We start from the raw sequence: 17,930 nt of genomic DNA, 5'->3' as shown, positions 1-17,930 counted from the left end.
CCTTGTTGCAAAATCCAGACTTAAATTGAATAAAGTAGGGAAAACCACTAGACCATTCAGGTATGACCTAAATTAAATCCCTTATGATTATATAGCAGAAGAGACAAATAGATCCAAGGGATTAGATCTGATAGAGTGACTGAAGAACTATGGATGAAGGTTTGGGACATTGTACAGGAGGCAGTTATCAAGACCATGTCCAAGAAAAAGAATATACAAAAAGGCAAAATGGTTGTCTGAAGAGGCCTTACAAATAGCTGAGAAAAGAAGAGAAGTGAAAGGCAAAGGAGAAAAGGAAAGATATACTCATTTGAATGCAGAGTTCCAGAGAATAGCAAGGAGAGATAAGAAAGCCTTCCTCAGTGATCAGTGCAAAGAAATAGAGGAAAGCAATAGAATGGGAAAGACTAGAGACCTCTTCAAGAAAATTAGAGATACCAAGGGAACATTTCATGCAATGAAGAGCACAATAAAGGACAGAAACTAACAGAGGCAGAAGATATTAAGAAGTGGAGAGAATACACAGAAGAACTATACAAAAAAGAGCTTCATGACCCAGATAACCACAATGGTGTGATCACTCAACTAGAGCCAGACATCCTGGAATGTGAAGTCAAGTGGGCCTTAGGAAGCATCACTATGAACCAAGCTAGTGGAGGTGATGGAATTCCAGTTGAGCTATTTCAGATCCTAAAAGATAATGCTGTTAAAGTGCTTCACTCAATAAGCCAACAAATTTGGAAAACTCAGCAGTGACCACAGGACTAGAAAAGCTCAGTTTTCATTCCAGTCCCAAAGAAAGGCCATGCCAAAGAATATTCAAACTGTAGCATAGCCAAGCTATTCTGACATGTTTTGGACTCATCACAGACCTGCTGAACCCAAATCTCTGGGGTTAAGCTTAGGAATCTATAGTTATACCAAGCAATTCAAAATCAGATTTCCCTATACACAATAGTGGCTCAGAGTGATTGCTCTGGATCTGCACAGTTCACTGTGTGCTGATGTACAACCTGTGTTGTCCTTACCATAGGGTTCCAGCATTATCCATATCCCAACCATTCTATCCCACTTCCCTCAAAGCTTCCCTCAGCTCTTTATTCATGATGAGTAAAGGAATCAATACACAGATTTGTTTTCTATGTTTCCAAATCAGTATGTCCAAGTTAATCTCAAGATAAGACTTTCCAGAAGAGTTTATTCGCAGCACAGATTTCCTAGGGGTGGGCCTGATAATCTGTATATATAACAATTATTCCTGAGTAATTCTGATCACCAGCAAGGTGGAGGGATATTGGGGAGGAAAGAGGTGCAACTGTGCCCACACAAGCTTCTAAAGACAGATTAGCCATTGTGATGGATTAGTTTCCCTAGCTCTCCATGGGTATGACCCTTTCCATTAGAAAACTAAAGCTACATATTGTTACCCCACTTTACATATACTTGTTGATGATAAAACATTTTGAATACCTCTTGCTGATTGCTATGGGTTGAATTGTGCCCCCCTCAATTCACGTGTTGAAGTCCTAACCTCTAGTACCTCAGAATGTGATTTGTTTTGGAAATAGGCTCACTGCAGATATAATTAGTTAAGGTGAGGTCATTAGGATGGCCCCAAATCCAAGATGACTGGTGTCCTCACAAATGGGGAAATGTGGACACAGACACACATAGGAAGAATGCCATGTTAACATGAATGTGTGTACATGCTCAGTCGCTCAGTCGTGTCTGACTCTTTGCGACTCTATGGATTGTAGTCCACCAGGCTCCTCTGTCCATGGAATTTTCCAGGCAAGAATACTGGAGTTGGTTGCCATTTCCTAAGCCAGGAAATCTTCCTGACCCAGGAATTGAATTCATGTCACTTGGGTCTCCTGTATTGGCAGGTGGATTCTTTACCACTGGCACCACCTGGGAAGCCATGAACATGAAGATGTTCTTTTGTCTCAAAAAAAATCACATAGTCTGCTCTGCAAATGACCAGGTGAGTAATTATCAATGTTATTAAGAAAACACGTTCTTCCTAAATGAAGTAAACTATGTTACATGGCAGGAATCTTCCATGGCCCAGGAAGCAGCCAAAAAGACTACTCCATTTGGCCCCCGGCATCTGTGCCTGCTTTCCTTTCCTTCCCTCCAGCCCCCATACTGGAGCCACCCCCCACAGTTTTGGGCTTCTTTGGTGAGGCCCATTCCTATGCCTACACAAGCTGCCCACTTGTCTTGCACCTATGCAGCCTTCACTAAGGGCTAGGCCAAGAGGCTGCCCAGGAAATCCCTGTTGATTGCTTACATTTAAAGTACCACTTTTATATCTACAAGGGCACTCCAATTTTTGTGCAATCAATACATATTGTCTGGAATAGAAATTTCTTCTTATCTTTCCATTTATCTGGTGGAGGTGGGTGCTTCAATTCTACTAGGAACAAGCTGGTTTTATATAGGTGACTTGAGAAGGTGTATATGACATTTTCCTAGTTAGAACAAAAACAGTTAAATTCTGAACGCAAAAGTCACCCAGGAAAGAAAGGCAGATCTACCATGTAAAGTCATCATCTGATGAGCAGGAAGGCTGGTGAGAACATACTTAGATTCCCAGCCATTTATACAGAAATGGGAATTGATTGCACTTATTTCACATGCTAGCAAGATTATGCTCAAAATCCTCCAGGCTAGGCTTCAGCAGTACACGAACTGAGAACTTCCAGATGTACAAGCTGGATTTAGAAAAATTTCAAAATAACATCTACTTCTGCTTCATTGACTACAATAAAGCCTTTGACTGTGTGGATCACAACAAACTGTGAAATATTCTTAAAGAGATGAGAATATCAGACCACCTTACCTGCCTCCTGAGAAGCCCATATGCAGCACAAAATGTAACAGAACCGGACATGAAGCAACAGAGTGGTTCAAAAATATAGACTACAGTCTATATGCTCTGCTTTTTGTATTAAACACAGGTGGATCAATGATATCATGACATGCAAATTGTATACAGTGGACATTGCTTCCTACATGTAACCACATTTCATTCTATAGAACACTAAAGAGGCACAATTCATAGATTTAAAGCCCCTGAAAGTGCACTGCCTACAAGGAGACAGACAGGGACATCCTAGTGTGCAGCATCCCAGTGACAGATACTTCCCTGGTATTCTACATAGCATTAATCTCCTGCCTTTTTGTGGCAACCTCCCCCAGAAAAAAATAATATTGTGTTAGTAAACTCTGAAGCTCTATGGGGAGGTGCTTCTACTCACCAACAATCTCACTGGGTTCCTTGTTATAGATCTTTTTGTTCCAGTAAAGGAGTCTGAGGAGTGGAAAGGAGAACAAGAGAACGAAGCAAATCCCAGCAAACATGTGTGCTGTAAACCCAGCGAAGTCCAGACCCTGGAAACAGGAAAGGAGACATGAAACCACAGGCAGCACAGGCACAACCTCATGGCAGAGCCCAGGGAAGTCTGAGATCAAGGGCTGGGGAACCTACACAAAGCCCACAGAACAGGTACTCTTCACTGCAGTTTTGCAAACATTCAAGATTTGTTTCTTTCATAATAAAACACCAATTATTATCTGAATGACAAGCAACCTTAGAAGGAAACAAAAACAGGTCATCACATCTTATCCCAACCTTAGCTGGTTCTACTTCACCACTATATTGACATGTCCCCTGGGATCCGGTGAAACAAGACTGAGGGAGACAAAACATGAAGCTATCACTGCTATATATAAAATAGGTAACCAACAAGAACTTATTGTTATAACATCAGGAACTATGCTCAGTATTTTATGATAACTTATAAGGCAAAAGAACCTGAAGCAACATATATGTATATAAAACTGAATCATATTGCTATACACCTGGAACTTACACAATGTTGTAAATGAACTATAGCTAGCTAGCTAAGTCGCTTCAGTCGTGTCCGACTCTGTGGGACCCCAGAGATGGCAGCCCACCAGGCTCCCCCATCCCTGGGATTCTCCAGGCAAGAACACTGGAGTGGGTTGCCATTTCCTTCTCCAACGCATGAAAGTGAAAAGCGAAAGTGAAGTCACTCAGTCATGTCCGACTCTTCTCAACCCCATGGACTACAGCCTACCAGGCTCCTTCATCCATGGGATTTTCCAGGCAAGAATACTGGAGTGGGGTGCCATCACCTTCTCTGAAATGAACTATACTTCAATTTAAAAGAAAAAAATAAAGACTATGAGGCAACATTCATCTGTTTGAAGGTAAATTGCATTTTCTTAAACACTTCATTTAAGTCACTGCTATCGATACGAAAGAGCTTTGCCATGCCTGGAAAGCACAGTCCTCCACAGGTCACCTAGTGGCCATCAGGACTTAAGAACCACAGGGTGTCCCAACCAGTCTCAAGAGTCCCAGGCAGAAGCGCTCTCCTTCCCCTCGCAATTCCTTTGCCTGACTCTGGGCTCTTTTCCACAGTCAACTGCTGAGGATATTTTTGTTGTTGGATGAAATCTCCACTAGGTTGATTTGTAAGGGAATAAGTCAGCAACAATATTGGTCAGTTTTTTCCTTTTGTTTTCACTGTGCTTAAATATTCAGTAAATACATGTGACACCCTCTGAGACCCTCGCAGGTTGTTGTCCCCATGAACTGGGCTGAGAGAACCAGTTTCTCACTGGCAGGAACTCCTGGACCACTGATCCACAAAACAGGGTCAAAGGCATAATGACGGAACACTGGGGGAGACTCCCAGGCAGGACCAGTGGGGTGAATGGGGTGTAAAGAGAGTAGGTCCCAGGGACACTAGTGACAAACTTGGAGACCATTCCCAAGGCAGCAGTCTGGAAGGTCATCTTCTAAAGGCCTGAGATGGAAGGAGTGAACTCAATATTAATTATCGTTGCTGGGAAATATTGAGGGCAAGAGGAGAAGGGGGCAACAGAGGATGAGATGGTTGGGTAGCATCACTAATTCAATGGACATTAGTTTGAGCAAACTCCAGGAGATGGTGAAGGACAGGGAAGCCTGCCATGCTGTAGTTCATGGAGTCTCAAAGAGTCAGACACTGAACAACAAATTATTGTTTATTAAAATTTACTTATTTGTCCCCCCTCTTTTCCAGAAAAGACCTGAAACCACTTATAACATTGCTAAAGATAAAACACAACTTAGAAACCATTATCACAACTTAGAACCATTAGTAAGTTGTGTGAAAATTTAGGCCTGCCAGTGTACAATGATCTGAAGTTCTTAATCACTTGCAGTTTTTCTGCACATCCAGTGGTTGCCCTTGAAAATAGCATCTGAATGACGGATGGAATTATGTGAGGCTGATCATATACAGATAGCAGAGAAACCTATGAAGAGCTGGGACTCATGGCATGCTTTCAATGGCCATTAGAATCCACCACGTTTCTGAGGATATCACCATGGATGTTGTCTTTAGAATGCATGTCCCAAATACCTTTTTTTAAAAAGGTCCAAAACACTTTTTAAATGAAAATCATTTCATTTGTTTTAAAATCAGGAACAAAATAGGAAAGAAGATAGCTTAAAATATATTAATGTATTTCCTGTGTATGAATTCAGTCGTGAAATGTAATTAATATTTTTTGGAGACAGGAACTCATGAAGGCCAAAGTACTTATATCCTGAATAATTATAGGTCCCTTTGGAACACAATACAGATGTCCCCCACTTTTTGAAATTTCACTTTATGCCACTTTGCTTTTACAAAAGACCTACATTAGCATCTGTTTTCACTAAGGAAGAAATCTGAAGAGGATTTTTGCTTTTAGGGAAACAAGTGATTGTTTTCTCACTCTATGCCATTTTGACTTCTGAAAGTTTATATGGGAAAGCTCTATTTTTGGATAGTGAAGAAAACCTGTAACAAAACTGTTAATTTTTCTCCCATTAGAAATGATGGAGCAGTTGAAGGAAAAATCAGATGAAAAGGGTGAAATGAGGAGAAAGAAAAGGACAAAAGGTGTCTTGGAAAGGCCTCCACAGCAAAACTAACACAGTGTTGAAAAGAAGTATTTGGTTGCTTCTAGAATTGTAACAAGTAGATTTTTTAAGTAAGAAAAATATAGAATGGAAAAATCCAAACTGAAAATTTCAAGAAAAAACACAGGCAGGTGCAATGCACAACAGGCTACATGTGTGTTTTCTAAGCTTGTTCAGTGTCAGGGCCTCCTTGCTGTTTTTACATGGCTCTACAATTTCCTAAAGTTGTCTCTTTAACGTATTCAGTAACCAAACTACCTACTGTCATACTTACATCAGTGCAGTACTTATATGCAGCCCTTTCTTCCAAAGTACTGGTTCTGTTTCTTCCCTTCCCTCTCAGCCTCATTTTGTACTGTTTTCATTTTGACTACACTAAGCCACTTTATTCTTAATTTTCCACAATGTCCTCATTTGATAGAGTAAGTGGTCAAATGTTGAGGCATACAAAATAATCAAGGATCCCTCAGAATCATTAGAGCATTCAGAGCCTAGTAAACTACATATATTTAAGGGATATCTAGCTCCTGGCCCACCAATTCCATTTTCTAGGGATGAAGCTTTCAGGCTAGCTTTGTGAAAGTCAAAACAGTCAACTCGATTGTAACAGGGTAATTCAAGAAATAATTTTGGTTTGAACCCCACTGACACAATTACTTCAAAGAAATTCTCTTTAAGTGTATAAAGTAAAACTACTGGATGTTTTACTAAATATCATGATGTAATCTGAGGATAGAAACATGTCTGGAGACCCAGCAAGGAGATGACCCCAGCACTGCAGAATGGATGTGATCCAGGTAGAGCATCTTCAGTGTGAGGGATCCATCAAGTATGTGGAGGCTAGGGCACTGGCACACATGATCTGAGGAAGGTGAGACTCTGGCAGAGACAGAGGTGGGCAATCCTAGCATTCAGGCAACAGTGCAAGCCACTAAGGTCATAAGCTCCACTAGAAAATGCTCACCTAACAGGGAAAAGAGTCAAAAAATCAGAACCCCAAAATCCATAGATGTTGAAGATGTGTGGAAACAGAAAACTCACAAAGGAGATTAAGAACTTAAAAAAGAGACAGGATGAGAACGAGCAGAGACCAACACCATCGAAGTTCTGGATGGAGGATGTCAGTGGATGGAGGAGCAGAAGAGTGCTCCACTGGCACAGTAGCTTGTGGCAGAGCCAGGAGGAAGATCCCAATGGCACAGGGTCTGGGGGCCTGGTGGAAAAGACCTGAGGAATGTTCTAGTGCACACATATCTGGGTCACGGTAAGAAATGCCTTCCTGTGATGGGTGAAAATGCCATTCAAGAGCATAGAGTACATGGCTCTCCTAAAGAAACTCTTCCAGTGTTGTTTAAAAGGTGTTTAAATAATCATGTTCATTAGTGGGGAGTCTCCCTAGAACAGGCAAAAAGGAGCAAGTGTAACCAACAAAGGAAGACTATCTCCCCATCAATCAGTTGAGAGAGGAAAGGACAATGTGTCATTGCACATGGGATCCTGGAGCACTGTAGACTTGTGCCCACGCCAGGAAAGGACCAGTGGACACTGGAGGTCTGCCCATCTGCCTACTCAATACTAGAAATTCTGCAAATGGGACCCATCCCAAGAGATCCACAAGTGAGCAGAGTGCAAAGGGTGACTTGGAATAATTTGCCTCACAACTTCCTGTAATTTCTGACTAATTCTTACACAGAGAAAGCAGAGATTTGTCAGATGTGATTTCTTGACTCTTATGAGGCCTAGTAGTGATTTTTGTTTTGTTTCTTAATTTTTATTTTATATTGGAGTATAGCTCTTTTACAAGTTTGTGCTAGTTTCAACTGTACAGCAAAGTGATTCAATTATACATATACCTAAATCTACACTTTGTCAGATTCTTTTCTCCTGTAGGTTATTACAGAATACTGAGTAGAGTTTCTTGTGCTATACAGTAGGTCATTGTTGATTACCTATTTGGTATATACTAGTGTGTTTCTGTTAATCCAAAACTCCTAATTTATCCCTCCTCCTCCCTTTATCCCTTTGGTAGCCATAAATTAGTTTTTTATGTCTGCAAGTCTATTTCTGTTTTGTAAATAAGTTCATTTATATACTTTCTTAGATTCTACATATAAGTGATATCATATATTTATCTTTCTCTGATTTACTTCACTTTGTAAGTTAATGTCTAGGTCCATCCATGTTGCTGCAAATGGCACTATTTCTTTATATGGCTAAGTAAATTTCTATTGTATGTATGTACCACATTTTCTTTATCCATTAACCATGAACATTAGGTTGGTTCCATGTCTTGATGCTGGAAATACTACTATCTTGAACATTATGGTGCATGTATTTTTCAAATTATGGTTTTATCCAGACATATGCCAATGAGCGGGATTGTTGGATCTTATGGTAGTATTACTTTTAGTTTTTTGTTTTTTTTTTTTAAGAACTTCCATGCTGTTCTCTATAGTGGCTGTACCAATTTACATTCCCACCAACAATGTAAATGGATGTCTTTTTTCCTATCAGTTCAGTTCAGTTGCTCAGTCGTGTCCAACCCTTTGTGACCCCATGGACTGTAGCATGCCAGGCTTCCCTCTCCATCACCAAGTCCTGGAGCATCCTCAAACTAATGTCCATCGTGTCAGTGATGTCATACAACCATCTCATCCTCTGTTGTCCCCTTCTCCTCCTGCCTTCACTCTTTCCCAACATCAGGTTCTTTTTCAGTGTCAGTTCTTCACATCAAGTGGCTTGCAGCTTCAAGTTTCAGCATGAGTCCTTCCAATGAATATTCAGGAATGATTTCCTTTAGGATTCACTGGTTTGATCTCCTTGCAGTCCAAGGGACTCTCAAGAGTCTTCTCCAACACTGAAGTTCAAAAGCATCAATTCTTTGGCACTTAGCTTTCTTTGTAGTCCAACTCTCACATCCATACATGACTACTGGAAAAACCATAGATTTGACTAGATGGATCTTTGTCAGCAAAGTAATATGCTTTTCAATATGCTGTCTAGGTTGGTCATAGCTTTTCTTCCAAGAAGCAAACGTCTTTTAATTTCATGGCTGCAATCACCATCTGCAGTGATTTTGGAGCCCCCCCCAAAAATAAAGTCTGACACTGTTTCTATTCTTTCCCCATCTATTTGCCATGAAGCAGTGGGACCATTGCTAAGAATGCCATGATCTTAGTTTTCTGAATGTTGAGCTTTAAGCCAACTTTTTCACTCTCCTGTTTCACTTTCATCATGAGGCTTTTTAGTTCCTCTTCACTTCCTGCCATAAGGGTGGTGTCATCTACATATCTGAGGTTATTGATATTTCTCCCGGCAATCTTGATTCCAGCTTGTGTTTCTTCCAGTCCAGCATTTCTCATGATGTACTCTGCATATAAGTTAAATAAGCAGGGTGACAATAAACAGCCTTGATGTACTACTTTTCCTATTTGGAACCAGTCTGTTGTTCCATGTCCAGTTCTAACTGTTGCTTCCTGGCCTGCATATAGATTTCTCAAGAGGCAGGTCAGGTGGTCTGCTATTCCCATCGCTTTCAGAATTTTCCACAGTTTATTGTGAGCCACACAGTCAAAGGCTTTGGCATAGTCAATAAAGAAAAAATAGATGTTTTTCTGGAACTCTCTTGCTTTTTCCATGATCCAGCAGATGTTGGCAATTTGATCTCTGGTTCCTCTGCCTTTTTGAAAACCAGCTTGAACATCAGGGAGTTCACGGTTCACGTATTGCTGAAGCCTGGCTTGGAGAATTTTGAGCATTACTTTACTAGCATGTGAGATGAGTGCAATTGTGCGGTAGTTTGAGCATTCTTTTGCATTGCCTTTCTTTAGAATTGGAAGGAAAACTGACCTGTTCCAGTCCTGCGGCCACTGATGAGTTTTCCAAATTTGCTGGCATATTGAGTGAAGTACTTTCACTGCATCATCTTTCAGGATTTGAAACAGCTCAACTGGGATTCCATCACCTCCACTAGCTTTGTTCGTAGTGATGCTTTCTAAGGCCCCCTTGACTTCACATTCCAAGATGTCTGGCTCTAGATTAGTGATCACATCATCATGATTATCCAGGTCGTGAAGATCTTTTTTGTACAGTTCTTCTGTGTATTCTTGCCACCTTTTCTTAATATCTTCTGCTTCTGTTAGGTCCATACCATTTCTGTCCTTTATCGAGCCCATCTTTGCATGAAATGTTTCCTTGGTATCTCTAATTTTCTTGAAGAGATCTCTAGTCTTTCCCATTCTGTTGTTTTCCTCTATTTCTTTGCATTGATCACTGAAGAAGGCTTTCTTATCTCTTCTTGCTCTTCTTTGGAACTCTGCATTCAGATGTTTATATCTTTCCTTTTCTCCTTTGCTTTTCACTCTCTTCTTTTCATAGCTATTTGTAAGGCCTCCCCAGACAGCCATTTTGCTTTTTTGCATTTCTTTTCCATGGGGATGGTCTTGATCCCTGTCTCCTGTACAATGACATGAACCTCATTCCATAGTTCATCAGGCACTCTATCTATCAGATCTAGGCCCTTAAATCTATTTCTCACTTCTACTGTATAAAGATAAGAGATTTGATTTAGGTCATACCCGAATGGTCTAGCGGTTTTCCCTACTTTCTTCAATTTAATTCTGAATTTGGCAATAAGGAGTTCATGATCTGAGCCACAGTCAACTCCTGGTCTTGTTTTAGTTGACTGTATAGAGCTTCTCCATCTTTGGCTGCATAGAATATAATCAGTCTGATTTTGGTGTTGACCATCTGGAGATGTCCATGTGTAGAGTCTTCTCTTGTGTTGTTGGAAGAGGGTGTTTGCTATGACCAGTGAACTGGCAGTAAGGAGATACCCCTCATCCAAGGTGAGGAGCAGCGGCTGTGCTTTGCTGGAGCAGCTGTGAAGAGATACCCCACACCCAAGGTAAGAGAAACCCAAGTAGATGGTAGGTGTTGCAAGAGGGCATCAGAGGGAAGACACACTGAAACCATACTCACAGAAAACTAGTCAATCTAATCACACTAGGACCACAGCCTTGCCTAACTCAATGAAAACAAGCCATGCCTGCGGGGCAACCCAAGATGGGAGGATCATTGTGGAGAGGTCTGACAGAGCGTGGTCCACTAGAGAAGGGAATGGCAAGCCACTTCAGTATTCTTGCCTTGAGAACCCCATGAACAGTATGAAAAGGCAAAAGGATAGGATACTGAAAGAAGAATTCCCCAGGTCAGTAGGTGCCCAATATGCTACTGGAGGTCAGTGGAGAAATAACTCCAGAAAGAATGAAGGGATGGAGCCAAAGCAAAAACAATACCCAGCTGTGGATGTGACTGGTGATAGAAGCAAGATCCGATGCTGTAAAGAGCAATATTGCATAGGAACCTGGAATGTCAGGTCCATGAATCAAGGCAAATTGGAAGTGGTCAAACAAGAGATGGCAAGGGTGAACATTGACATTCTAGGAATCAGCAAACTAAAATGGACTGGAATGGGTGAATTTAACTAAGATGACCATTATATCTACTACTGCAGTCAGGAATCCCTCAGAAGAAATAGAGTAGCCATCATAGTCAACAAAAGAGTCCGAAATGCAGTACTTGGATGCAATCTCAAAAACGACAGAATGATCTCTGTTCATCTCCAAGGCAAACCATTCAATATCACAGTAATCCAAGTCTATGCCCCAACCAGTAATGCTGAAGAAGCTGAAGTTGAATGGTTTTATGAAGACCTACAAGGCCTTTTAGAACTAACACCCAAAACAGATGTCCTTTTCATTATCGGGGACTGGAATGCAAAAGTAGGAAGTCAAGAAACACCTAGAGTAACAGGCAAATTTGGCCTTGGAATGCAGATTGAAGCAGGGCAAAGACTAATAGAGTTTTGCCAAGAAAATGCACTGGATCATCTTTACTATCATTATTCTGAATACTTTGAGGGGTAGATTGCTTATCTCTACTTCACTTAGTTATTCTTCTGGGGTTTTCTTGTTCACTTGAAATATACTCCTTTGCTATCTCATTTTGTGTAACTTTCTGTGATTGCACTTTCTATTCCAAAGGCTGCAGGGTTGCAGCTCCTCTTTCTTTTGGTTCCTCCCTTCTTGGTGTGTAAGACTGACTTGATAGGCTTGTGCAGACTTCCTGGTGGAAGGGATTGGTGCCTGCCCACTGACAGATGGAGCTGGGTCTTGTCCCTCTAGGGCCATGTCAAGGGTATGTTTACTTTTTTATTTTTATTTTTTATTGTAATACAGTTGATTTACAATGCTGTGCCAATCTCTGCTATACAACAAAGTGACTCAGTTATTATATATATATATATATATATATATATATATATATATATACTTTTTAAAAATATTCTTTTCCATTATGGTTTATCCCAGGAGATCGGCTATAGTTCTCTGTGCTATACAGTAGGACCTTGTTTATCCATTCTAGATATAATAGTTGGCCTCTGCTGCTGCTAAGTCACTTCAGTCGTGTCCAACTCTGTGCAACCCCATAGACGGCAGCCCACCAGGCTTCCCTGTCCCTGGGATTCTCCAAGCAAGAACACTGGAGTGGGTTGTCATTTCCTTCTCCAATGCTTGAAAGTGAAAATTCAAAGTGAAGTCACTCAGTAGTATCCGACTCTTAGCGACCTCATGGACTGCAGCCCACCAGCCTCCTCTGTCCATGGGGTTTTCCAGGCAAGAGTACTGGAGTGGGATGCCATTGCCTTCTCCGAGTTTGCTTCTACCAATCTCTAATTCCCAGTCCATCCCTCGCCTTCCCCACCCCTTTGAGAACAAGTCTGATCTCTATGTCTGTGAGTCTATTTCTTTTTTATAGATGGAAGTAGCATATCTAGAGGTGGCTATAGGCTTAGGAAGATTTTAGACAGCTTGTCTGATGATGGGTGCGGCTATATTCCTGTTTTACTGGTTCTTTGGCTTGAAGTGGCCTAGCAGTAGAGCCTACAGGATGTTGGGTGGTGCCAGGTCTTGGTGACAAAGTGGTGACCTCCAGGAGAGCTCAGGCCAATGAGCACTCCATAGTACCTCTACCACCAGTGTCTTCATTCCCACAGTGAATCACAGCTGCCCCCGCCTCCCCAGGAGACCCTCCAAGACAAGGAGGTAGTTCTGGCCCAGGCTTCTATTTAGTCACAGCTTTTCCCTGGGTCCCAGTGCACACAAGGCCTTGTGTGTGTCCTCCAAGAAAGGAGTTTCTATTTCTCTCAGTCCTGTGGGGTTCCTGTCATCAAGTCTTACTGGCTTTCAAAGCCAAATGCTCTGGGAGATCCTTGCCCTGATGCCAGGATCCCAGGTTGTGAAGCCTGACATGGAGCTCAGAACTCTCACTCCCGTGGGAACACCTCTGCAATACAACTGTTTTCTGATTTGTGGATTGCCCACCCAGTGGGTGCAGGCTTTGATTTTATCTCAATTCCACCCCTCCTACTGTTTCATTGCGGTTTATTTTTTGTCTTTGGATGTAGAATATCTTTTTTGGTAGGTTCCAGTCTGTTTTGCTAGTAATTTTTCAGCAGTTGGTTGCGATTATGGTGTTTTTGTGAGAGGAGCTATGCACAAGTCCTCCTACTTCACCAGCTTGTTTCCAGCCCTTCAGCACTTTCTCCAGCTTAGTACTGTTTTTCAATTATTACTCTGAATTACACATTAAGTATTAAATCTCTTTGTGAATATTTTAAGTTAACTTCAAATTTTATTTTAATTTGGTAATCATTCTTCCTATTCCAGTAATGAACATATTAATACCAAATAACTCTGCCCATCATGTGATTCAAATGTATAGCTGTGCTGTCATTATTGATAATAGGAATTTATGTTAATCTCTTATAAAGACACTGTCCCTGGAACTATGTTTTCATTTGTGGTTACACATAAATAAGTAGTAAAAAATGTTAGTTGCTCAGTCATGTTCAACTCTTTATGACCCCATGTACAGTAGGGTCAGAGGAATCTGACCCTTTCCAGGTTCCAATGTTCATGGAATTCTCCAGGCAAGAATCATGGAGAGGGTAGCCATTCTTTTCTCTAGGGAATCTTCCATGACACAGGGGTTGAACCTGGGTCTCCTGCATTGCAGGCAGATTCTTTACCATCTGAGCCACCAGGGAAGCTCAGCAAAGCTCACACCATGTAAATAAATATTCCTTTATCTCTGAACTACTATAAAATGAATTACAACCACTCTTGGTTATCCACAAAAAGACATTAATTAGATACCTTTTCTGAAAAATATAGTTTAACCCAAAAAAGGAGGGAAAGTCACTGAGGGGAAGACAAGGAATGTCATCTTTAATAAAACAAGACAGCCCTAAATCCACGTCCCCAGGGGATGTCATTTTGGCACAAAGCTGGGTAAGGGGCCAAGGCTTAGCTTTAGTGCAATCAGAAAGGGTGCTCACCTCCAGGGCCCTTTAGATGTTTTTACAAAACCTTACCTTTCTCCCTTACTGTCAGGTTTAAACTCTGGATATTCACAACACCATGTCAGGATGCCATGGAAGAATATGGGAATAGTCTGACAGACTGCTCTTTCCCTTCATCTTTCTATGTGACTTAGTAAGGCCCAGGACCCAGGCCCTATCTTGGGTAACATCCCACAGATGTCAGAGAATTCAGATCTAGGACTCCAGTAAGAGGTTTAAAAGAATGTAGAGTTAGCTCAATTTGTGTCCAAGAGAGACATTATGCCTAGTTCTTGTTGTTCTGTTGCTCAGTTGTGTCCAGCACACCAAGCTTCCATGTCCTTCACCATATCCCAGAGTTTGCTCATGTCCATTGAGTCGGTGATGTCAACCAACCATCTCATCCTCTGCCATATCTTTCTCCTCCTGCCTTCAATCTTTCCCTGCATCAGGGTCTTTTCCAGTGAATCAGCTCTTTGCATGAGGAGGTCAAAGTATTGGAGACTCAGCTTCAGCATCAGTCAATCAAATGAATATTCAGAGTTAATTTCTGTTAGAATCAGATTGACTTGTTTGATCTTCTTGCAGTCCAAGGGACTCTCAAGAGTCTTCTCCAACACCACAGTTCAAACACATCAATTCTTTGGTGCTCAGACTTCTTTATGGTCCAACACTCACATCCATACATGACTACTAGAACAATCATAGTTTTGACTAGATGGATCTTTGTCAGCAAAGTAATGTCTCTACTTTTTAAAAAACTGTCCAGGTTTGTCATAGCTTTTCTTCCAAGGAGCAAGTGTCTTTTAAGTTTGTGGCTGCAGTCACTGTCCTCTGTGATTTTGGAGCTCAAGAAAATAAAGTCTGTCTCTGTTTCTATTGTTTCCCCATCTATTTGCCATGAAGTGATGGGACCAGATGCCATGATTTTAGTTTTTTGAATGTTGAATTATGTCTAGAGTCTTACATTAAAACTAATGTAGGGGAACAAAATGGCAGAGGAGTAGGTGAATGTGGGGTACATCTCTCTCCATGGATACATCAGGAACACACCTTCAGACACAGAAGTGCATGCAGAACACCAGCTGAGACCAGACAGGAGTACCTGACCAGTGGAAAAGAATATATAGAACCATGCAAAACTCAGTAGGATGAAGGACCTAGGGGGAAAAACAGGAGTGTTCAATAGAACTGGACCTGCCCTCAGCAGGTGGGGGAACTGAAGCAGGGGTTCAATCTCCACATCAGGGCAATTGTCTGGTCAGGAGAAACATTTAAGGCTGAGAGGGAAACAGCTGATCTGTGGCAATCCAAATGGAATGAGAATCAGACAGTCCCTGCCACGGCCACACATACCCTGGACAGGGACCCAGAACCCTGGAAGGCACAGTGGCTGGGACTGGAGTTTAGGGGTTGTGGAGCAATCTTAGGGCAAGGGCTGCTGTTGCCTATGGAGAGACAGATCGAGGGGATGTGAGGGAGGAGACTGTGGTGGGAAATGTCTGTGGAGGAAAGCCAGGCAGCCATGGAAGCAAGGCGATACTGCTCAGTCACGTGTCTTACATTATGGAGCCATCACCATAGCCTCTCTCTCCCCACACGCCAGCATCACTAGCTGAACAATAGAGAGACTGGCTCATCAAATGCCTGATGCACTGAACTACAGATTAGGACCCCACCCAGGGTGCCCCTTTAAGTGCATGACACATTGATCTACAGAGTAGGACCCCACCTAGGGGGCCCCTCTATGTGCCTGATATGCCAAACAACAGAGAAGAACCCCAGGCAAGGGAGCCCTCTAAGTGCCTGAACATGCGGAGCTATGGAGAAAGATTGACCAAAGAGGTCTTCTGATCACCAGCTAAAAGAGGGTCAAAAAAGACTCTGACAGGACCATAACTTCTGCATCGGAGACAGTCCATGTCTCTGCACACTTGGCACTGCCAGGGTCCCCACAAGCCAAGAAGCTGCAACACGTTCACGTTCAAAACTCACTGGGGCAGAGCTGTCACAGCAAAAAAAAAAAAAAAAAGCCTTGCATCTATGTGCACAGGGTTACTTCAGTCGTGTCCAGACTCTTTGTGACCCTGTAGACTGTGACCTGTCAGGTTTCCCTGTCAGAGAAGGGGTTCTTCAGGCAAGAATACTGAAGCTATTGGCCAAAACTGGTTGCCATACCCTTCTAGAGAACTATATTTCCTGCCACCCTAGCTGACAACTCCCCTGAGTACCGCGCTGTCAGAACTCCTGCGACCCAAGCGGCTGTACCACCTCCACACCTGACCCTCACAGGGGCAAACCTAAGTCCTCCAGGGCAGCCTCGGGAGCAAACCCTAGTGGAGGACCCACATGTAGAGGTAGAAATAAAACCACAGTTGAAATACAGGGGCAAGCTGGCTAAGGAAGAAGACCCAAAACATTCCCATCATCTGTACAAGCAGCAGACTAAATCCACATGATCAACTAGGAAGACTCTGTACATATGGAATATATAAAATGTCACTGAGAGTTCCCATAAAAGAAAACGCACTAGTTCTGATAGCTATGGACATTGGAGGAGAGAACACACAGGAGTAGTATCAGATTAGAATCTGAGCTGCCCCCAGAGCTGGTCCAGAGATCAGAACAGTGTTGGAGGGCATTCTGGGAAAGTGAGGTGGACTGTGATTCCCAGCAAGGGAAAGGACTCTGACAGCAGTGACTCAAGAAAAACATTTATTATCCTTCTGTTTTGACTTGTTTTTATGTTTTGACTGTACCCAGCAAGGATCTCATTAAAAATTGATGGAGAAATAAAAAAGTTTTCAGACAAGCAAAAGTTAAGAGAATTCAGTACCACCAAACCAGCTTTACAATAAATGTTAAAGGGACTTAATAGTCAAGAAATACAAGAGAAGAAAAAGATCTACAAAATCAAACCTAACAATTAAGAAAATGGCAATAGGAACATATATATCAATAATTACTTTAAATGTAAATATATTAAATGCTCCAACCAAAAGACACAGACTGGCTGAATGGATACAAAAACAAGATCCATATATATGCTGTCCACAAGAAACCCACTTCAGTCCTAAACACACACATAGACTGAATGTGAGAGGCTGGAAAAATATATTCCATGCAAATGGGAAGCAAAAGAAAACTGGAGTAGCAATCCTTGTATCAGACAAAACATACCTTAAAATGAGAATATTACAAGAGATAAGAAAGGACACTACATAATGATCAAGGGATCAGTCCAAGAGGAAGACATAACAGTTGTAAATATATATGCACCCAATATAGGAAAACCCAATACATAAGACAAACACTAACAGACTAAATGGAGACAGTAACACAATAATAGTAGGAGACTTTAATACCCCACTCACACCAATGGACAGATCATCAAAACAGAAAATTAATAAGGAAACACAATCTTAAATGATACATTAGATGAGATAGATCTCGTTGATATCTTCAGGACATTCCATCCAAATGGAGAATATACCTTCTTAAGTGTGCATGGAACATTCTCCAGGACAGACCACATCTTGG

The 17,930-nt window shown here is 41.7% G+C and overlaps 1 protein-coding gene across 1 annotated transcript in view; it reads right to left on the bottom strand.

Annotated features, from left to right (window-relative positions):
• OCA2 (OCA2 melanosomal transmembrane protein) overlaps positions 1 to 17,930 on the bottom strand; it is a 361,910-nt gene that overhangs the window by 211,914 nt on the left and 132,066 nt on the right. The window contains exon 15 of the mRNA XM_040227913.1: positions 3,264 to 3,396. Within this exon, the coding sequence (XP_040083847.1) occupies positions 3,264 to 3,396 (133 nt within the window). The remainder of the gene's footprint in view (positions 1 to 3,263; positions 3,397 to 17,930) is intronic.

This window comes from Oryx dammah, unplaced genomic scaffold (assembly GCF_014754425.2).
Source record: "Oryx dammah isolate SB20612 unplaced genomic scaffold, SCBI_Odam_1.1 HiC_scaffold_27, whole genome shotgun sequence".
Taxonomy (NCBI): Eukaryota; Metazoa; Chordata; class Mammalia; order Artiodactyla; family Bovidae; genus Oryx; species Oryx dammah.
This window is presented reverse-complemented; position numbering and strand designations above follow the sequence as displayed.